At 33.6% G+C, this 22,758-nt stretch overlaps 1 protein-coding gene across 4 annotated transcripts in view; it reads left to right on the forward strand.

The window, feature by feature from the left end:
* Positions 1-22,499, forward strand: part of PTBP2 (polypyrimidine tract binding protein 2) — an 80,898-nt gene extending 58,399 nt beyond the window's left edge. Inside the window, exons 9-14 of one of the 4 annotated variants that reach the window (XM_057540617.1) lie at positions 10,896-11,050; positions 12,518-12,551; positions 12,968-13,060; positions 20,327-20,543; positions 20,649-20,726; positions 20,897-22,499. In XM_057540617.1, coding sequence (XP_057396600.1) covers positions 10,896-11,050; positions 12,518-12,551; positions 12,968-13,060; positions 20,327-20,543; positions 20,649-20,726; positions 20,897-21,029 — 710 coding nt within the window. In that variant the 3' untranslated portion in view covers positions 21,030-22,499. The remainder of the gene's footprint in view (positions 1-10,895; positions 11,051-12,517; positions 12,552-12,967; positions 13,061-20,326; positions 20,544-20,648; positions 20,727-20,896) is intronic. The other 3 variants (XM_057540595.1, XM_057540600.1, XM_057540610.1) reach the window with 3 other exon arrangements.
* Positions 22,500-22,758: the final 259 nt, after the last annotated feature.

Consider the following 22,758-nt stretch of genomic DNA (forward strand, 5'->3'; position numbering starts at 1 on the left):
TAGATTCCTAGAACTAGAATCATTGGGTCAAAGAAAATGTTAAAGCCTTCTGAATCTTGTTGCAAATTTCTTTCTAGAATGTTGATGTTAATTTAAACTAACATGAATGGTATATGAGGCTGGCTATTGTACTTTTTCCTCTACCAGCTTATTATAATTGTTATTATTTTATGAACTAGTTTATAATTTTTCAATGCTTATTAGGTACTTACAAGTCTCTGAATTGGTTGTCTGGATTCTTTCTATTAGGATGTACAAAACGTAAAATGTATATTAAGGATATTATGTTCATATTTGGTATGAGCTAAGCATTCAACTTTATACTTATATTTTAGACTGGCTAGTTACGGGAAAATATTTTAAAATAATTCATCACAATCCAAACGTTTCCATTTACAGGACATTAAGGTAACTTTTTTTTTACCCGCCACACCTTTGGTGGGTATTGTTATCTTTATGAGGAACCACTTACTGTTTTGCTTTTTAAGGTAGTCATGAAACACTCTTAATAGTGACATACACTGTTGCGTTAGTGAGGTCATGCCTTCTGGAATGGTGACTACATTTTTTTCTCTGTTTATTTGCTTCTAGTGATATTTAATAAGTCAGGTGACTTCAAAGTACAACAAACTAATATTGATAGGATCCATTTCCTGCTTGAGTCTTCCTCAAAGAGTACTTGTCCAAAATGAAATAATTGCTCGGTATCCTTTTATTTCAAAGATTCTGTAAGAACACAGATACTAGGTGATAATTCTTTTCTGCTAAATATTTAGGGGGATTCACTTTACTTTGTATGATTTTTATATTATATCCTAGCACTTGACTAAATTTAATTAATTTGGAATCAGTATTATAAATTTTAATTGGTTTATTTTACACAGTAATTTTTTAAGACTAGCATTCTCGGCTTCCTTTTTTTAGTGCTAGGGACCACAGTGTCTCCAAAAAATGTAATTTATTCAAGAATGGAGACTGAGTGCTTTGTAATTAGTTAGAAATCTGACATTTAAATACATAATCACAAACTTGGCAGACTATTAGTTATTCACATATTCTACATCAAAGAACAAGGTGATCAAAAATCCTTGAGATTATAAATTGAGATGTCATTATAATGACCATTTTATCATGTTTAAGAAGTGTAGTTAATTTATTAAGGGGTGGGTCACTTTTAGAAAAACTGCTAGAAGTAATTAATTTTTCATGATCATGTTGTCTACATTTTAAAAATTAATGCAGATAATACGTACAAAGAATACTTACTGTAGAGCCTTCTGTGTAGTTTGAGTTAATAAGTAGCAGCCGTTCTCATCATAAGGTTTTAACAGAAAAGCAAAGCAAACTTTGTATAGGATATCTTCTGAGGTGAAAATAATTGGTAATTGAGAACAGATATAACAACCATTTATTCATAAGGGTAAATATGTAGTTCTTATAGATCAGTGTTTCTCAAACTTTCCTGCACATCAAAATCACCAGGTCTTACCCTAGACTGAGAATCCCTAATGATTAGTGGGTTTCTAATTTTTTAAGATTCCAGGATTCCAAGATGTAGTGGGAGTTGAGAATTACTGCTATAGAGGAAAGTTTATAGTTTTTTAGTGAAGTTATTAGTGTTCTCATAAAAACATACTTTATACCTATTGAGCCAGTATTCTAATACTTTTCTTTATTCATGCCATGTAAATCTGTCTTGGTATCGGTACAATTCCACTGATACTGTTTAGCTGTTAAATTGAATTTGGTTTTCTTTTCTATGTGTTTATGATGCATAAAATTAACAAGTAAACTTTTTTTAAATATATTTTTTAAAACTTACTTTAAACTTAATATTTTAAAATTTATTTTTAAATGACTTCTGAAAGCTTTTGTTTTTGTTACTTTTGAATGGGTTATTTACATGGTGTTTTTTTTTAAGTTTTTATTATCAAAGACTTCAGTTATCATATCCATTATCTCAATTCACTAGTTCCCACACTTGTTTTATCTGTTTATTTTTTCTTTTGTATTTTGAGGCAAATTCTTAACATCATGTCATCTCAAACATTACCATAATTTCTCTAAAATAATGGCATTTTCTTACCAAGCATACCTGATCAAAATTGATTAAAACCTGATTATCATACCTATCAAAATTGATGATGATTTCTTAATGTTGTTGAATACGCAGTCAATCTTGCATTTCCCCAGTTGTCTCAAAAAATGTTTTTTAAGCATTGATTTGTTCAGAATAGGATCTTCTCAGGGGCCACACATGGCATTTGGTAGTTATGTCTCCTGAATGTCTATTACTCTGTTAAAGTCCTCTCCCTCTGCCCCAGCCCTCAGTTCCATTGACTTATTGTGGAAACCTAGTTATATTCTTTTAGAAAATGCCACAATCTGGATTGGTCTGGCTATTTATTTCCTTATAGTGTCATCTTTTTTTTCTTTTTTTAAGATCACGTGTTCTTGTGTATTCATATTTATTTATTCATTTTTAAAAAATATTTATTTGGCTGTGTCGGGTCTTAGTTGCGGCGTGCGGGATCTTTAGTTGCGGCCTACAGGCTCTAAGTTCCCTGACCAGGGATCGAACCCGGGCCCCCTGCATTGGGAGCACGGAGTCTTAACCACTTTCTGTCTTTAAAATGTCTCTTTTAAAGAGGAAGTTGCAAGAGCTGGGGTAGAATTGTTCATTTTAAAATTTGGATAACATTTTTACTTGTGAATCATGAATTAACTTGAAGCAATAACCTTTAAAGAGTTTATTTAACTCCAAGTACATTTTATATAATATTTGAATTAATATGTTTTAAATCTGGAAGTTTTTTGTCTTCTCAGCAAAGGAAATAGTTGGTGGTAATTGCATACTTCATACTTTGGAGGTATAACGTGCCATAAACATTAGGAGAAATACATTATTACATCAGTTCATATTTACTTATTTACCAGCCTTCTCAAATGGAATAAGCTTATAACTGTAGGGCTAAAATGTTATTTGTAGGCTGCTTTTTAACTATCCAGGGTACACATTTTCATTCAGAGTTCTTAATGGTTGATTTTATAGTCCTAAACTGATTTATGGTCATCCATTCTATTGTTCTCAGCTATAGCTCTAAGAAATTTCTTTTATTAATCCTACGTTTACCTCCTCCTTTTCCATGATACCCTGTCACATACTTGAAAACCTTTCTCATATTTATCCTGGTGTTCATATTTTTAAAGCTAAACAGCTAAACAACAGAAGTTGATTCAGTGGTAATCAACTTCAGCCTTTGGATGTAGAAGACAGATTTAAATTGTTATACTGTAGATTTAATCTTGAAAAATTTTTAAGAGTTGACAGTTATGTATGTGGTGTGGCTAAAAGTAAAGCCTTCTAAAGTATATTACTGCTACCTCTGCAATTAGTAGAAGAAAAACTATGCATTTGTGACCATAGTATAAAATGTGCCTCTATCTGAAGGAGGTAAAAATTATGCAGGAAGTTTTCAGTCTCTAAAGATGCACCAAGAAAGCAATAGATACATACAGGAAATTTTAGTGGTTTTTTTTTTCTGAGTTCTTCCTAACTTCATATTTCTCTTCCTTTTAATTTCTATATTTTTTCTTTTTCCTGTTAATCTTGATTTTAATTTAAAAATGGTATTCTGTCTCTGAATCTACCTCTCCTTTTTGCCCCCCTTTCTGAATTTTTCTTATCCTCTGTAAGTAATTGCTGTGAGCTTTTCACATTCCTAGAAGGATTCTACCTCACCTCAGTGGCATCCTGCTTTATTCATTAATTGCGTTTTTCAGCAGTCATTTTAGCACTGTGCTGGGTACTGTAGGGGCTCAGAAAAATTACAAGGTTTCTGTGCTTGTAATCTTGTTTATACTCCGGTGGAGACAGCATACGTCTGAATATCTCTAATGTGAGGCAAACTGAAATATATAATAGAGTTTAATGTAGTATTAGAGCATAATGAAGTGAGTAATTTATCATCCAAAGGAGAATGTGGAAGGGCTTTATGGGCCAAAGGCATTTGATTTGGATAAGAATAAAGGATTTAAAAAACACAGCATGAGAAATGTGATGAAGAATATATCATGCATGTTTAGGAAGTGACAAGTATTCAGTTGTGAAAGAGGCATAGGGTAATTGGGAAAACATGAAAGGCAGTGATGTCAGAAATAACTAGTTTGAGAGAAGATCTTAGAACTGATGCTATCCCAAGGAGTATACTGGAGACTATTAGTCTAAGTAAGGTAAAATTGTGAATCTAAACTAGGGACAGAAATGAGAATGGAAAGAAAGAAACATGGGAAAAATGAAATGTAAAAGTAATAGGACTTGGCACGTTATGATATGATGACTCATGAAGAATTAAACTTGTGGAGGAGTCTACCTAGATAGTAGGAAATTCAGCCTAGGACTTAGGCAAGAGTTCTGTGGGGTTGAGAATTTGAAAGGCCAGAGGAGTGATATTTAAAACTTTGGTTTAGAGAGATCAGATTTGTAGTTGCCAGACACAGGGCTTGGGGGTGGGGAGAAATTGGATAAAGGTGGTCAACAGGTACAAACTTCCAGTTATAAGATAAGTACTAGGGATGTAATGTAACATGATACATATAACGAACACCGCTCTATGTTATATATGAAACTTGTTAGAGTAAATCCTAAGAGTTCTCATCACAAGGAGAAAATTTTTTTTTCCTATTTCTTTAATGTTGTATCTATATGAGACTGTGATAATCATTTCATGATGTAAGTCAAATCATTATGCTGCACACCTTAAACTTAGACAGTGCTGTATGCCCATTATATCTCAGTAAAACTGAAAGAAAAAAAAAACTTTGGTTTAAGATTCTCAGGTATAAGAGAGCAAGAGGGCTAAAGACTTGAAATTGAAACTTTAAGCACTACACATTTATGTTGTGGGAAAGTAAAGAAGTAAGGGATTGAGGGATGAAATAAATAGGGTTAAAATTAGAAGTGCCTATTCAGTTTAGTAGTTACCATAAAGTTTATTCTTATAAGAATGGGTATAAATCAAATTATAATGGATTAGGAATGTAAATTTGATAAGAAAGTACTTACTACTCTTTGAATAAGTGCTTTAGGAAGGAAGGAGAAATGGGATGGTAGTTGAGCAAATCAGGGCCCAAGAGGAAATGTTTACGGTGAAGGAGTATGCATAATCATTAAGAGTATGTGGTCCAAATCCAGACATCCTCAGTTCAAAAGCTGGGTCAGCTTCACTGTCTCAGCTTTCACATTTGTCATGGATATAATGATAGTAGTCCCCATGTTCTAAGGCTAGTGTGAGGATTAAATGTGTTAATACATACAGAGAACTTTTCACAGTGTCTGGCATAGAATGAATGCTAATTTCATATTAGCTAGTATTTGTTTTGAAGGCTGGCTTAAGTCCTAGAATTGATTGTAGTAGATTGGATCAAGAATATAGTGGAAATGTTGGGGCCTACGAAATATAGAGATACTTTTCAGGACCATTGTGAGAACTGGAAGGAAGTTTTATCAAGCTCACCTAGAGATTTAGGGGCAGAGCTGGAGCCAGAACTGAAGTCATCAGCTTTTGATAGTCCGTATTCTTTCTTCTCACCATTTGTATCTTTATGAAGAAAGGGGAACAGATGAAAGAAGGGAGGACTTTTGAAGTTGATTGAAAATTCTGAGGGAATTCTGATCTCCGTCTTACAAGATACTTGGTGAATATAAAGGTTGAGAATAGGGTACAGGACTTAAGTCTAGTGGATTTTTAGGGAATTCTTGAAAATAGAATAGGAAATGCGGCTAACATCAAATAACAATGTTTGTGGAATCAGTTTGGGGTTGTAGGGTGTGTGTGTGTGTGTGTGTGTGTGTTTTCACTCTAATATTTTACAAACCTAGATGAAAGCATATCCAAAATATAAGATTTGATTTATCCAAGTCTGGCATTGTAGAGCATTAATGGATTAGGAACAAGCAAGCCAAAATGCTCTAGACATAGTATAGTCTAGCCAAGGGAGAATAGAAAGGGAAGTGGTTATCATATAGGCTAAAAATGGGTTGGTTCAGTGGTTGGTATGGGAGTAGGAGGATCTATAAGATGGAAGAATGAAGTCAGGAAAGGGGATGTAATGTTAGAAATGAATGGCGAAAAAAGGGAAAAAAATCAAAAATATAGCAAAAGAAGTTGGTAAAACAGACTGATACAGTAAAAATCATCAAAGTAGAAGTTTTTAAGAAATAGTGAGACCAGTGTGTCAGACAGATCACAGGATGAGGACAAGAGCTGAGATAGAAGGAAGAAATAAAGCCAGGTGCCAAAGTCTTAATGTAATGAGAGAAAATGTCCCAGTGACCTGATGGCTGTTTTGATGAGAAATGATTGCATGGTACGACCTCAAAGACATTCTAATTGGTGACGGCAGAACAGCAATCTGAAAATAACATTGGGTGGTGGGATAGTGGGATGAAAAATGCACCCTTTACTTTCCTTTGGGGAAGGGTTTAGGGAGGTAAAAATGACTTTTTGAGAGGGTTATAAGTTTCATTAGGACCAAGCAAGATTTTAATTAAAAATTTTCTCTAAGGAACACATTGAATAAAATGCAATTGTTAATGATAGAAAAGAAAAATGGGTTCTGGAGGGTAAAATAGAAATTGAAGGGAAGGTTGGTGGAAGAGGAAGAATGGATTGTTTGAGGAAAAAATAGCAGTTGTCATTCTTGTCAAAGGTAAAATTTTTATTTTCAAGTCAGGAAATAAAATGTTGTAAAAACTGCCCCCCTCACCCAGGACCCTATACTACATGAATTATAACAGGCCTCAAAGTCCCACCACCAATCCTCTGTTCAGTCATATGTGAGAATAACAACCACCAGATGTCTTGAACAGGGAAAAGAAGTTTAAGACCAAAAACAGGGGAAAGAAGTGTAAGACCAAAAGATATGATGTAATTGACTTTGGATAGACGTTTTAGAATAGGAAATGAAAGGATGAAACAAATTCTGCATCTCTAAAAAGCATGGATAAAACTGTTGTAGTCTAGAGGAGCCTAAGGAGGTATGACTAAATCTAATAACGGCATCCTGAAACAAAAAAAGGACATTACATGCAAATTAAGGAAATCTGAATACTTTATGGACCTTAATTAATAATAACATATTAATACTGGCTGATTAGTTGCAACATATACTATTGTATGATAGTAGAATATATCTATTTATAATATATATGATATATAACTATATCATGCTATAGTTAAGATATTAATAATGGAAAAGGGGTGCCCAGGTTATAGGAACTTTGGAGAATTTTTAATTTTTCTGTAAATCTAAAACTGGTGTAAAATAAAAGTTTATTAAAAATTATAGATAAAATTTGCCAGTGATCTAAGGTAAGTTATCAAGAACAGTTTAATTCTTCAATTGTAATGGACAAGGTTAGGGATGTCTGTGTGCCTCAGCAAAATATGACCTCAGGGATAGAGGGATAGATAGATGCATAATTTCTCATCACTTCATCGCTGTGGACTTTGAATCTCTATCAGATAGATACATGGCAGTGTGGCCATCAGTTTCAGGGAGGAAGGGCTAGTAATTTGTCAGAACTAATACAAGAAGTTTATAAAATTGCTGAATCACTCAAAATGCTGGGTGGCCCAGCTGATGAAGATCATTTCACATAGAAGGGATCCCTGTGACACCTTCCTTTTCTTTTCATGTGGCAGTTTATGAAGCTCTTTGACGTTATTTGACTCTTAAAACAATCCTGGAAGTAAAACAGACGTTTTTATCCCCCATCTCAATATGCATATAGTGTTTTTTACAGCATACCTGCTGGCTTGAAGATGTAAATCATTAAAATTAAAGTTATTTCTACAGCTAAAAGTAATCCATTAGAGCCAATGTGCATAACGTGTTTTATATGTTTTTTTACAAAGGGAAGATAGTAAATGTATTTTCTCTCACAGCTAGCAGTTAACATTAATATGAAAAATACAGTGCAGAATTCCTTTTCAGAATTCATTATTATGGCATAAATAGTACATCATGAAATACTTCATAGGTTTTTATATTTTTGTGTAGCAGACAAAACTGAGATTAAACCTAAAAAAAAAAATTACCTTACTGACAAAATAATTTTTTAGAGAAGAGTATACTGAAGGAAATTGTGGAAACTATCCTTAGAGGCTTTAAAAGTCCAATAAAAACCTCAAGACTATTCTAGTGATTTGGAACTGTGAAAGATGGCTGAAATAGTTTTCTAAGTTACCAGACTAGGAGGAGAAATAGTGGAAGAGAAATACATGCTAGTGGCACTAAGGACAGTGACTGCCCTTATCTCTTGAAGTACTTTTGCATCATGCTCTGGGCTGCCTAAAATGAAGAAAGGTCATTTGGCAAGAGGATAGATAATCTGGTGACCCAGAATGGTGAGAATAAATGGAGAAGTAGGGAGATTATGAAGTAGCATTTGCATAGTAGCAAGAACAGTGGGGACCTCATAGCTTACATTCCACATTTTGCTGAGCTTTCCATTATCTCCTTACTAGAAGGAGATAAATTGTATCTACTTGGAGCCACAAAATTTCACTTATGTTTTCACGAGAAAATTAAGTCTTATTTTTACTGAAGTGTAATGTTGTTTATATGGCATTCTTGTTTTTTTTAAGTCTTTCACACTTCAAAAAGGGCTTTAGCCTAGTCTCTTAATTCTTAATTACCATTTTAAATTAATTTTAATTATTTTAATTCTCAGTGATTATTTTTCCATGATGTCTTGATGTTTTAAATAATATTGTGCTACCAAGGTATCTTCATTACAAATCCCAGACTTAAAGTTTCTTTGAATAAATTTTTCATCATCTTTGAATATTTTGGTGAAGTATTATGATTGTTTAATTGTATATTGGCATGGTAGAGATGTGTTTTAGAAGAAACCATTTTCTGCAAAAATGAAGTTGTGTTTAGACTGATATATCAAATGTATTGATGTTTTATATGTGTTTCATGAATTAGTAATTTTTCTTGAAATATCAACAGAGAAAGACAAATGATAAGTAACTTAGAACTATAAGTTTTGGAATCTATCTACATGTCTAATAAGAGTATTCAAGATCAAAATGACTGTGAGTACATACCTAGGAATTAGGAATGTATCTTACATTGGCAGCATTTTAAGATATCCATTGACTGTTAAATGGAAACAACCTATCAAATGTAATGAGAGCTATGGTATTTAACATTGAGAAGTTAGTAATACCATAGGATAGTTAAAGTGGTGGATCCTAAAAGGCAGTAAAGACTATTATGCATGATTAATTATTAGACGTGAGAAGTTTCTATTTTAAAATTAGATCCTTATTTCTGGATTTCCTTTAAAAATAAAATTGGTGAGTAGATACAACACGATTAGCCATGATAATAATTGGTAAACAATTGTGGTGGATACATGGGGCTCATTATTCTAGTCTCTCTACTTTTTTATATGTTGGAAATTTTCCAAAACAAAAAGTAAAATCTAAAAAATAAAAGTGGAGAAATAAGAAAAAAAGGTGGGGGGAGGGAATCCCCAAAAATGGTATGTGGAGTGGTGGGGGGGGACTGTAAAATAAACTCATACAGAGCAAGAACGTAAATGAGAAACACCATTCTACTGATGGGGGAGATACTCAGAAAAGATAAAAGGAGATTGGGAGGGAAAAATTTTATAAGTCAAAAACTAAAGAAGTTAAGAATTGTCAGTCTTCAAGAAACCTTCACCCTGCCAATGAAAGGTCATAGTAGTTTCTGTAAAGTAAAAAGATAAACTTGGCTAAAAGAGTAACATCTGAAACCAGAGGTAACAGCACATCCTTATGACATGTACAAGAAAGCTGGAAAGAGAAAAGAAGAAATAAAACATGAACTTATGGACAACAGTACTATGGGCCAGTTCTACCCAGGTATGTCATGAATTAACTTTATGTAGGTTGAATGTTTGTCGCCTTTATCATGAGAAGGAAAAAAAAGAACATATAACTCATTTCTTTAGTGAACTAATATTTATTGAGAAATAAGCTGGTATGTAAGAATTTAAGGGATGAAAGGAATCCAAGTTTATTGATAATTGAAATATGGATAAAAGATGCTGAGACAAAGGGAATTCTGTGGAATAAATGAAGAATCCTGAAGATGACAGAACAACAGTAAGACTGGAAAGTAGAACAGTAGAAATAAGAAGGAAATGTTAAAACTGGTAGGTAAAGGATAGGAAAATACTGAAAGAGAAAGCCTGTGTGATATAGAGACTTTTTCTCATTCTTTCTATGCGGGAAGTGTTGTAATTGAGAAACTTGTGTTACCTACTTGAGTGTGGAATTAAGGAAAACAGATTTTGGTAAGATTTTCTTTAGGTCACTTGAATGAATTAAATAATGACGTTCAGGGTGATTTTGTCTCTAAAAGTGAAGGACTTACTATATATGTTTTGTAAGCTGTAATTATTTGTCTAATTTCAAGCACGTTTATAAAGAAGATAGCACTTTATAAAAAAGTGAGTTACTGTTATGTTGAAGATGATTTTTTTTAGATTTGGCTCCTCACTATGAACCATGGAAGTGAATTTTTCAAGTCTCTGACTTGGAAGTATATTCTTTATGCTGTGTTTGCTTTTCCATAGGAAATGGAATGTTGTATATTTAATTTTTTTAACATAATACAGGTATGTACCTTAGTTCTAATATTTAATGATTTCATTGAAACCAATTAATTTTATCTACTACTTATCAGCAACTAATGTTTCTAAATGTTATAAAAATTAACTTTCAGGAACCACTTGGAACGGTCAGCCCTAAGCCGTGCAGCCATCGTGCTTAAATTGGTTTTTGTAAACGACTTGTGTGTGTTTCGTAAAATATGCTTTATTTTAAAATTAGGGCTTCCTGTTGCAGCTGTTCCAGGAGCTCTGAGTCCTTTGGCTATTCCAAACGCTGCTGCAGCAGCTGCTGCAGCTGCTGCTGGCCGAGTGGGTATGCCTGGAGTCTCAGCTGGTGGCAATACAGTCCTGTTGGTTAGCAATTTAAATGAAGAGGTTAGTAAAATAATTTTCTAGTGTTTATTTTTTAACTCCATTTCATTTGTGAAAGTTTTTCATGTTTATTTCGTTTTGCACTTGCCTTTCTTTTTATGTACATTCATTAGTCAAAGTATTTTCTGTGTGTTGCTACTTCCAAGTAAAATCTATGTACTTGTTTAGGTAATACTTTATTTCCGTAGACAGTCATATCTCTTTTAATATATATATATATATATATTTTAACCTAACTACCTATTTTTCCTAAGAAAAATATGGTGAAGTACTGTAGTTTGGCTTTTTATCTTTTTGTTGTTCTCAAAAGGCAAATGTGATCTAATTTGCAGATGTAACTGTAAAACAATTTTGCTCTTTGCCTTTTCTAATTATTTGCTTGTTCATTTCATGCTTATGTGTCATTGCATTTTTTTAAATCTTATTTTATGTGAACTACTCTAATACATTTTTCTTTGAAGGTTCTTCCAAAGATCTTGACGAGGCACTCTTCCAGTCTTTCTTAGTAATTTTTTCTTTGCAGTTATTAGTCATTGTCTTCTAAAAATATTTTTCAACTTTACCCCTCCCTGAACCCCTCCCACCCCGTTAAATAAAGTTTATTGCTGAGTTATTTTCTTTAGTTGTACATTTTATGTCTGGTATATTTTATTTTGATTGCTATGGAAGCTGGTATGAAATGTGGGAAGCTCAATGTATCAGTTTATGATGTCTAATTTGAATATTTGTTTCATTTTTAATTGGCCTCTGTTAATACGAACATTAAGCTATTTTATCATTTAGTACTATTGTCATCCACAGTTCTGCATGCTAAAATGTTTGAATCAGAGTGCCTTTGTTTTTCTCTTAAGAATTTTGCCTGCATTTCATAACCAGCCATGCTTATGCAGTTAAAGTTCAAAGTTTAAAATTCCTGTGCATGCTTTCCTTCCCTATGTTGAGATGAAATGCTGTAATTTACTCTTTGATATAGATGTACTTTACCCATATTTGTCTTGGATGACTACATTTTACTCAGTTTTTCTTGTACAGTACATAAACCAACCATTTTCTGACCAAATCCTGCATTTCCTATGTACTGACCTATATTTTATTTTTTTTTTGTTCCCCAATTCCTTATTTTTTTCTTCTGCATTGCTGTTTCCCTTCCCCATTTCATCCTTTTCCCTGTGTGTTCACCTTCCCTTTCCTTGTCTTTTCCCAAATGCCCATTCCCTTCCCTGTCTTATCCTTTATTTTCCTTGTCCTTGTCTTCATCCCCTGTCTCCATTCCCTATGTTCATGCTTCTGTGCTTGAACAAATGTTCCTCGGACCAACTTGCCCCAATTAACCGCCTTGAACCATGATCCATGACCACCTCACCATTCTGCGGGAACCACCCTTCGTTATGGATGATCTGTTCATCTCCGCTCTTCCTCGACTCTTCTCTCTTCTTGTCTTACGCTGCTTGCTCTTCTCTCCTTCTAAAGATGGTTACGCCCCAAAGTCTGTTTACCCTCTTCGGTATGTTATTGTTAGCACTATACTTTTATTATTGATTTGATTTTTGTTTCACCTTAATTCTTATTTGTAGCTAGCACTTTGGCTTAAAGTTGAATAGTAAATCTTTTGCTATTTTTCTTTGCTATTTAAAACTCCATAGACACAAAATTTGTTTTAATGCATGCTGATTTATTTTGCATGGTCTTTAATTTAATATCATTCACATAGCTTTGAGGGTTTATCAGAGATTATTCTTTTCAAAATTCACTGTTCAAAATCTTGATCTTCTTTATTCATTTGTGAGAATGATGAGTTTGAATGAGTGATCATGTTGATGTCTGAATGTTTCATTAATATGTCAGAAAGATAATCTTTAGCTGACTTGCACGTAAAATTAATTCCATTTTTGGATTACCTCTCTGTGGCTCCAAAAAAAGGTGTTTATGGAGATGTGCAGCGTGTGAAGATTTTGTACAATAAGAAAGACAGTGCTCTAATACAGATGGCTGATGGAAACCAATCACAACTGGGTAAGATTAAATTATATGTTATCTATACATCTTCAAATCTGATTTCAAATATATAATCTAAACCTGTGAATAAAAACAAAGTCTTTATATTAGTAAGAAGCCATTTATTAATAGCCAGGGTTCAAAATGTCATGTTAATTTTCATATTTTAACATGAATAGTTGTACATGATGAACATATTTGTATTTTTCTGCTGTCCTCTTAACCATTTCTTGTGTGGAGTCTAAGGAAGAAATGTTTTGGCTTCAAAATTACAATAACAATTTCACATAAGAATTATGACATACATATTAAAGATCCTTAGTGTTTTTCATTCCTGGATACTCCTTGTAACCAAAGCTAACAGTTCATATAGTCCATGGAATCCTGATTAACGCCGTGTTATTTTAATTCTTCTAAAGTCATTTGCAAGTATTTAACTAAACTTAGTAAAGGAAAGAGTCACATGGGAAACATATTTTAGAGATACCAGGTTCTTACAGAATGAAAAACTTATACCAAATACCCCACTGTTAATCCTTTTTGAAATCTTAAAATGTACTTCAGACAAGTTACACTTATACTATTAAATAATTGATGACTTAATTAACATCTCGTTTGACTTCATGCACAAAGCCAAATCACATAAATCTAGAATGTAGCTGCATATGCACGGTGTGATTGACTGTAAATGTCAATATGTTCTTAGCTTATAATTCTGTTAGTTGAGATTCGGGGATAATGGTACTTCAGACTGGGTGTACTCACATTATTAATTTTGAAATTTGCCATTTTTGGTGTAAAAACTAGTGTATTTTTGCTGTTATATCCAGTGAGACTCACAAACTAAGAACATGATGAACTAGACCTTTTAGTCTTTGGAATCAGAAGTAAGTTTGAAATTCAGTGTTTCTTATCAGCTATTATCCATCTTTAGTGGAAGTTATATAAAAGTGCTGATTATGTCATAGATGCTCATTAAATCTTTTCTTCTTCCTCTGCTTGTGTACACTTCTGTACTTTGGTGGGTGTAGTCATTGCCATTGTTTTTATAAACTTTGTAAGTAGCATTTTACAGTTTTTGTTTCATAGTTGACAAAGCATTCTTAAATGTTTGGTTTTTTTCCTCATTGTGTGAGCTGTGGGTGGCATTACCCTCATGTAAATAAAGGATACACAGTCATTACGGTTGGGAAGTACCTGAGGTAGAATTTAACCAAATTTTTCACGATATTTTTGGTTTTGTTTTATGTAAGGACTATTTAGATAAGTGATACTTTAATTTTTGCTATACTTGTATTAGTCTGCTTGGGCTGCCATAACAAAATACCACAGACTGAGTGGCTAAAACAACAGAAATTTATTTTCTTATAGTTCTGGAGGCCAGTAGTTAGGTGCCAGTAGATTTGGTTTCTGGTGAGAACTTTCTTCCTGGCTTTCAGAGAGCTCCATTCTCCATATGTCCTCACATGGCCTTTCCTCTGAGCCTTTTCTCAGCCTCTGAGGCTCTGATTTCTCTTCCTGTACTTATAAGGACACCAGTCTTACTGGATTAGGGCCTCACCCATGTGACCTCATTTAACCTACATTACCTCCTTAAAGGCCCTGCCTCCAGGTAGTCACATTGAGGGATTAAAGCTTCAGTTTATCACTTTTGGGAGAATACAATTCAGTGCCTAACAGTACTTACATTTATAAATCTTTTACCCCTAATTTTTATAAGATTTTTTTACTAAAGCTTTGACTTACTAATAGCATGATTTATAGGTTTCAAACTATATGTAGTGGCAAATAATTTATTATTTCTCATTGCTGCCAGGTTAGATTTTGCTTTCTTGAAGTATATGTCCGTAAAAATACGTACTTGGACCCTTAATGCCTTTATAGCACACACACAAACACACAAATCCTATACAAAACTAGGGTGTGCTATTGAAAAAAATAAGTGAAATTTTTAAAAACGTAGTATGCTTTTTTTATGGGCTCTGTTCTCATTCTTTTGGGTTTTCATGGGTCTCTGTTTGGAAATACTCATTGTTTTATAATATAGGCAGATGTTTTTATGCTTAGGAAGTAGTATGGGAGAAATAAACGGCAAGGTGTAGTCAGTAGTATACAAGTGTGAATGGGATTGTTGCAAATCTTAGAGGCCATGTTAAATCATTTTAGACCAGAGTTTTAAAATTTGCAAACATTAAGATGTTTCAGTTTCTACCATAACCTATTTAATTGATACTGGAATTTTCTTAAATTGGATATTTTAGGAATAATATAATTTGTAAATTATGTTTTGAAGTAGTGTACTGATCTTCAACAATTAAAGTAAATTAATTCTAAGGAAATGTCAAAGAGTAGTTCCTTGTTAAAATAATTATCTTGTTTCTCCAATTCATATTTTCAAGAACTACTTACAGGAAAGCCTCAACTTTTTATTTAATATGTAGCTGCCATCTCAAAAGTAAACTTACTTCTTCTTTACTAAATTATATCTAGCGAAGTGTGCTGTAAAGGGAGTAGGAATCATGTAACTCTGGTGTTGCGATATTTGAGCAATTTTTAAGTATGTGTATATATTGGCTTTCACTTCTTCATTACTGTGAGTAGTGGAGAACTCTGAGTTGCACTTTGAGGTATTGCTGGTCTGATAGAAGGGAGCTCTCAATAGACCTTCCCCCCCCCCAAAAAAAAGTCAAAAGAAAAGAGGGAAAAATGGCAAATGATATGGAGAAAATGGGGGAAAATAGAAATTTGAAAGTAATGATAGAATCAAGTCCAGTTGTATCAATAATAACAACAGATGTAAAGGAATAAATTCATCAATTAAAAGACAGATTTGATTTTTTAAAAGCCACCTATTCTTTACAAGAGATGTGAGGTGCAAAGATGTAGAAAGATTGAAAGTAAAGGGATATAAAAAGGATAATTGACAGGTAATAAGCAAAAGAAAACTTAGGTAGCTGTATTCATTTCAGATAAAGATTAGTGATAAAAGATTTATTAGTTCACCAAGATGACAACAGTTTTATGTTTATGTGTGCCTAATGAAATAGCTTCAAAATACGTAAATTATAAATGGATAGAACTGCAGGGAGAATTGAGCAAATTCACCACGATAATGGAGGTTTTTATATACACCTTGCTGAATTATGTCAGGCAGACCCCCCCAAAAAAAAAAATCAGCAAGACGCAAATGATACAGCACAATTACATTAACAGAATTACACATGTATAGAATTAGGCATCTAATAGTTATACATCCAACACATTCTTTTTAAGTACACAGGGAATGCTTACAGAAATTGATCACAAACTAAACTGTAAAGCAAGCTTCAGTAAATTTCAAAGAGTAAGTATCATACAGACCAAATTCTCTGACTACTGCCCAATTAAGTTAAAGAGTTAATAACAGAAAGATACATTTAAAATCTCCAGGTATCTGGAAATTGAAAAATAATTCCAATATGTCATGTCTCAAAGAAGTTATTTTAATGGGAATTTTAAAATATGTAAAACTAAATGATAATAAAAGTACTATACATATTAGTATGTGTGGTACAGTGAAAGTGATGTTTTACAGAATGTTTTAACTGTTAAGAATAATGGTATAGGGACTTCCCTGCTGGCGCAGTGTTTACGAATCCGCCTTCCTGGGCTTCCCTGGTGGCGCAGTGGTTAAGAATCTGCCTGCCAATTCAGGAGACACAGGTTCAGGCCCTGGTCCGGGAAGATCCCACGTGCTGAGGAGCAACTAAGCCCGTTCGCCCTAGAGCCCGTGCTCTGCAACAAGAGAAGCCACCACAGTGAGAAGCCCGTGCACTGCAGCAAAGATAATGCCCCCGCTCCCTCCAACTAGAGAAAGCCCGCACGCAGCAACAAAGACCCAATGCAGCCATAAATAAATAAATAAATAAATTTATTTAAAAAAAAAAGAAAGAAAAAAGAATCCGCCTGCCAATGCAGGGGACACGGGTTTGAGCCCTGGTCCGGGAAGATCCCACATGCTGTGGAGCATCTAAGCCCATGAGCCACAACTACTGAGCCTGCGCTCTAGAGCACGTGAGCCACAACTACTGAGCCCACGTGCCACAACTACTGAGCCCACGTGCCACAACTACTGAAGCCTGCACGCCTAGAGTCCATGCTCTGCAACAAGCCACCACAATGAGAAGCCTGCACACCGCAACAAAGAGTAGCCCCCTGCTTGCCGCAACGTGAGAAAGCCCGCACACGGCAACGAAGACCCAACACAGCCAATAAGTAAATAAATAAAATTTAGAAAAAAAAAAGAATATGGCATAAACCCAAGGAAAAGAGATAATAAAGACGACTAGAAATCTAGAAATAATGGTATAGAAGACAGTTGAGAGGAAAAAAAAGCTAAAAGTTGGGTCCTTTGACAAGACTAATAAACCGGTGGATGTCAAGATTCATTTTTTTTTAAATGGGAGAGGCAACAATATTTTTAATTATAAAGGGGATAATTATTGATATAGCTCCAGTTCCACATTATGTAAACTCCTGTATGTTTGGGTTTTTTTTACCATCTTTTAACTTCTCACTATTCATTACTATCTTCAGAGATAAAGGGAGAGGTAGAAAATAATACTAAACCAAAAATGACGTTTCCACTATGCAGCATTGACTTTTTTCTTCTTGATCATTGATTGCTTTGTTCATTGATGCCATATTTCTTGGAACAGATTTCAAGATATTAGAGTCCTGTTATTTAAACTTGATTCATTTAAAATTATTCTAATCATTTCCTTCTGCTTTGTTTAATCAATATATATACCTCCATTTTTGACACGCTTTTTATTTTTTAATACCCTTAAAAGCCCCGGTATTCTAATTACCCCTCTCCTTAACCCCCATCCACTTTAAATTTATTCACATCCTTTTATCAGCAATCAGCTGACTAGAATCTCCCTTATTACCTGGTTACTTTCTGAGTTAGCTGTTTGGTTATTTTGCTTTATTTGTAACCCCATTTCTCTATTATCCATCTCCTTTCGGTGCAGTTACTATGCTTAGAACCTCTTGTTGTTTTGTTATTTGTGCCCTTCAGTATCTCAAAGCTCAACCGTGCAGTATTTTTATAACTTCTCAAAGCTGCACTAAAACACCTTTTCTTATGACAACCTTAGTCTACTTCTTTATGCCACTTTGTTCCCAAAACTCATTCCTTATAACACATTTTGTATGAGGTAATAGCACTTTATCATAAGCAAAGTTCTGTTCACTTAAAACAACAGAATTAATAGAACCTTAAAAATATTTTATAATTCAAGTAAGCTTTATTATAAAAGGAGTTTACATACCATCACTATGGGTAATTGAGTTGATTTTATAAGTATATGTGAAATACAGTGTAAGAAAGTTAAGGCCTGAGAGCTTATTTTTTTTATTAGCCTCAGTTGAAAATCTGAGAAAAAACTATTACAAATGTATAACACTGCAGTAAATCAGGAAGAGTAAACTTTTTTTTCCTTCCAGTTTTGAGATACAATTGACATACAGCACTGTGTAAGTTTAAGAGGTACAGCATAATGATTTGATTTGTATACATCATGAATTGATTATCACAGTAAGTTTAGTGAACATCCATCATCTCATAGTTATAAAATTAAAGAAATAGAAAAATTTTTTGTGTTATGAGAACTCCTAGGGTTTACTCTCTTAACAACTTTCATGTATAACATACAGCAGTGTTAATTATATTTATCATGTTGTACGCTACATCCTTAGTATTTATCTTATAGCTGGAATAGTAAACTTATTTTTACAAATTAGGGAAGCTATAAATGAAAAAGATTTTTTGGAATGTTACCTTATACTTTTATAGCATTTTCCTTTTCAGACCTGTTTTATATTTAACTGGTTTATTCTATACAAGTAAGTATGACAAGATGCATGGATTTAACAAATTCTGGGTATCTCCTGTGTCAGACTGTGTACTGTAGTATACTAATCAAATTAAAAACATTTGAGAGTAAGGATTTTATTCTCAATTCCCTGCTCTTCCATATTGCCTTTACCTCTCTGTTTAATACTCTAATACTTTGATTTGAGTAGTCAAGTAGACCTTCAGTTTAGCTAAACTATTTGACTTATGACATGGTTTTCTTCAGTTGTGACTAGTGAATAAAACATAAAACGTATAAATGTTCTCTAATCTCAGACCAGTTCTTTTAGTTGAAAAGTAACCCAACTGCTGCCTCAAGAAGTAGCTATGTGATGTTCTGTGTTTAGGCACTGTGCTGTGTGCTGTGGGGAGAGACACTGGTTCCTGCTTTCATGTATCTTACAGTCTGAAGGAGGATATAAATAATTAAAATGTAATGAATTTATAAAAATAAGTAAAGGGTACTGCATGGGGGAATATCTAGTGAGGTTCTGAACATTTTCTAGAGGATGAAGAAAAGGCCCTCTTGAGGAAGTAACACTAAAGGATAAATAGATTAGGAGGGATAGTGAAGGAGATAGGAAATTGTTATAAATAGAAAAGCATGCACACTGGGCTAAAGGTAAAAAAACTAGTGTTTAAGAAAATACGTTTTGTACACCTGGAACATTAAGTACAAGGAGTACGGTACTAAGATACTGTAGGTTCCATGAGGAGGGCTAGGATGGTTCTTGTCTTACCACTTGATTCTAAGCATTAGCAAAGTGGTTAGTGTTGTATATCATCAATAAATGTTTATTCAGGGAGGCTTGAGAGAGATGGTAGGGTCAGACTGAGAAAGGCATAAGCCATGTTAAAGAAAGAGTAATTTTAGAGTTTATCCCTAAGGCTTTTAAGCAGGTAGTGACATAGATTTGTATAGAATGGATTGGAGAAAAGTAGAGAAAAATCCAACAAGACAAATTAGGAGACTGATTGAGTTATCCAGATAAAAAAATAATGGCAGTGAAAAGTGTAGAAATAGAAGATGAATTTGAGAGTAATTAAGAGGATGGGTATGGTAGGACTTGGCAGTTAAGATATGGATCAGGAGGGAGAAAATGTTACAGATGAGTACTAAGTTTCTTTCTTGGGCATTTAGCAGGACTGTCAAGGAAGAGAGAGACTCACATTTTGGATTTTCGTTCTATGAAAGAAGCTGGGTTTTTTGCCTCAACGCCTTGTCTAGTGCAAATGAACTTGTTTTGTCACCAGTGGCTATTGTAAATTCATGATTTATTTTAAAATCATAACAGAATTCAGATATTTCAACTATTCTAAAATGAGAATTATTTTTGCTTTGAACCTTGATATTGTTTTTTAATAGGCATTCTTCCCCTTTATAGCCATGAATCATCTTAATGGACAGAAGATGTATGGAAAAATTATTCGTGTTACTCTGTCTAAGCATCAGACTGTACAACTACCTCGAGAGGGACTTGATGATCAAGGGCTAACAAAAGATTTTGGTAATTCCCCACTGCATCGTTTTAAGAAACCTGGATCCAAAAATTTTCAGAACATTTTTCCTCCTTCTGCAACCCTTCACCTATCCAATATCCCGTAAGTAATAAAGCTGGAGTAGTTTATTAAGGATATACATTTTAGGAATAAAATATAAACATGTTTTATTAATTGTTACTCTTTTTTTCCGTCTAATTTTCCCAGTCCTTCAGTAGCAGAAGAGGATCTACGAACACTGTTTGCTAACACTGGGGGCACTGTGAAAGCATTTAAGTTTTTTCAGTAAGCAAGCTTTCTTGTCTTTAAATTAGTGACTTGATAGAAGTAAAAGTTTTCTTCAAGTAGTTGTTCTTTTTGTTTCTAGACATCTTTGATTCTGGAATGGGCAAAAGTTAAGTATTTAAGCCCTTCCTAATTTTTATGAAGTATCTAATTTCATAATTTTGTTTCAGAAGAGATCACAAAATGGCTCTTCTTCAGATGGCAACAGTGGAAGAAGCTATTCAGGCCTTGATTGATCTTCATAATTATAACCTTGGTGAAAATCATCATCTGAGAGTGTCTTTCTCCAAGTCAACAATTTAAAAAAGGGGAGATGAAGATTGGCGGTGAATCACATTGTTTGGTGTCAACACCTATTGACTGTTCAGAAAAGTGGGGACCAGAGTTTGATTTTTTTTGTTGTTTTCTTTCTTTTTTTTTCTTCTTTTTTCCCATGCTGTTATCATTCCTTGGTTATAAAATGACATGGCATATGTAAAGGCAGAGTTATTAACTGCTCTCTTTCATCTGTTCTGTAGAGAAGCCATTTTTATTGTCTGTTTAAAATTTTAATTTTACTTTCCTTTTTCAACTTAGTTGACATACGTGCCTTAAAAAGGAAAACTAGTGTTGCTATTGTGCATTTACTAGAAGAAAGGAATTGGTTGTCTAGGGCACATTGTTAAATGGGAATTAACAATATGTTTAGGCAGGGGTGTGTAAAAAGGTTAAGTTTTTGTTTCTCCTGCTTGGAACTTATTTTGAATTATTGGCTTGTCACATTTCTTTATATTTAATCAAATAAGATACATGATACTGAAAGAATAAAGCAGCATTTTTTTAGTTTTTACTACCTTAGGCTTTATTGCTTTGAAAAAACATTGGCCTTTTGTATCTCACAATTCTGGTCTAGATTCAGTTATGAATGTAGGCATTAGTTAAAATTAACAAGATGCAGAGTATTAATTTCTTAAGACAACAAAGTGATTTCTGTAAGTTTGAGCCCTATGTGGAAAGCATTGTGGAATCTTAACCTTTTTGAACACACTCTTGTGGGACGTATCATATAAATGTCAGCACTAAGTAACGTCTTGTTTGTGGCTGAATATTTTTCGTAGATGTTTTTGAAGTTGACATGATTTATGTGCATTTAAATATATATTGCCATCCTTAGTTTGTAATTAAGATTTGGAATACGGTTGTGGATTTCTGAGCATGTGCAGACTGGTCTAGCTAGTTCAGGAACTGGTGCATGTATTTTTCAAAGATAAAAGAAAGTGTACTGCGAAAATTTGCAGGAAGATTAATTTTGTGGCAGTTTTCTAAAACTGACAACCAGGTGGGACCAAAGTTTATGTGCCTTTAGTCTTAATTTACCTTGCATTGTAATATTCAGTTTTAATAAATCTTCAAAATATTTTGTATTTAGGAATAGATCTGACTTTGACTTTAATAAAAACATGGCTCAGAATCTACAGGTCAAATTAATTTGAACAGTTCTTGTCAATCTGAATTGTTGATTCTGTTTAAATGACCAATACTTTTTCAAATTGATGTACTTAGTTTCAAGGTTCATAGATTCTGTTATCTATGTAGACAGAATGGTCATGTATATTTTCTATTAGTTGAGTTTTTACATCTTTAGAAATGTAAAATTCAGTATAGTTTGAAAGCGGCACAATTAAAAATTAATTTTCTAACAAAGTTGGGAGGTTTGATGGTTGTTTAATTTCCTTTTGTGTGTACTCTGCTTACCTCTGTAGCATGCTCAATAAACACTTCTGTAGCTCTGTATTCACCTTTTCTGTCTTTCTCTGCTGCCTTTTCTCTCTCTTCTTTGTTTTCACTCCACTGTGCTTCTGAATTCATGTTTATTCTCTGCCAGGGTGGGAAAGGAATAATAATATTACAATTCTATGGCTTTATACCATAAATAAATCTAGATGCTGTGAAAATATACCAGCTGGTTTTTTTTTAATTTGAAAGATGGTAACTGCTTTTCAGGAGGACACATATTAAACATTTCCCACCCTGTTATAATCTACTGCTTTAA

This window comes from Balaenoptera acutorostrata, chromosome 1 (genome assembly GCF_949987535.1).
Source record: "Balaenoptera acutorostrata chromosome 1, mBalAcu1.1, whole genome shotgun sequence".
NCBI lineage: Eukaryota > Metazoa > Chordata > Mammalia > Artiodactyla > Balaenopteridae > Balaenoptera > Balaenoptera acutorostrata.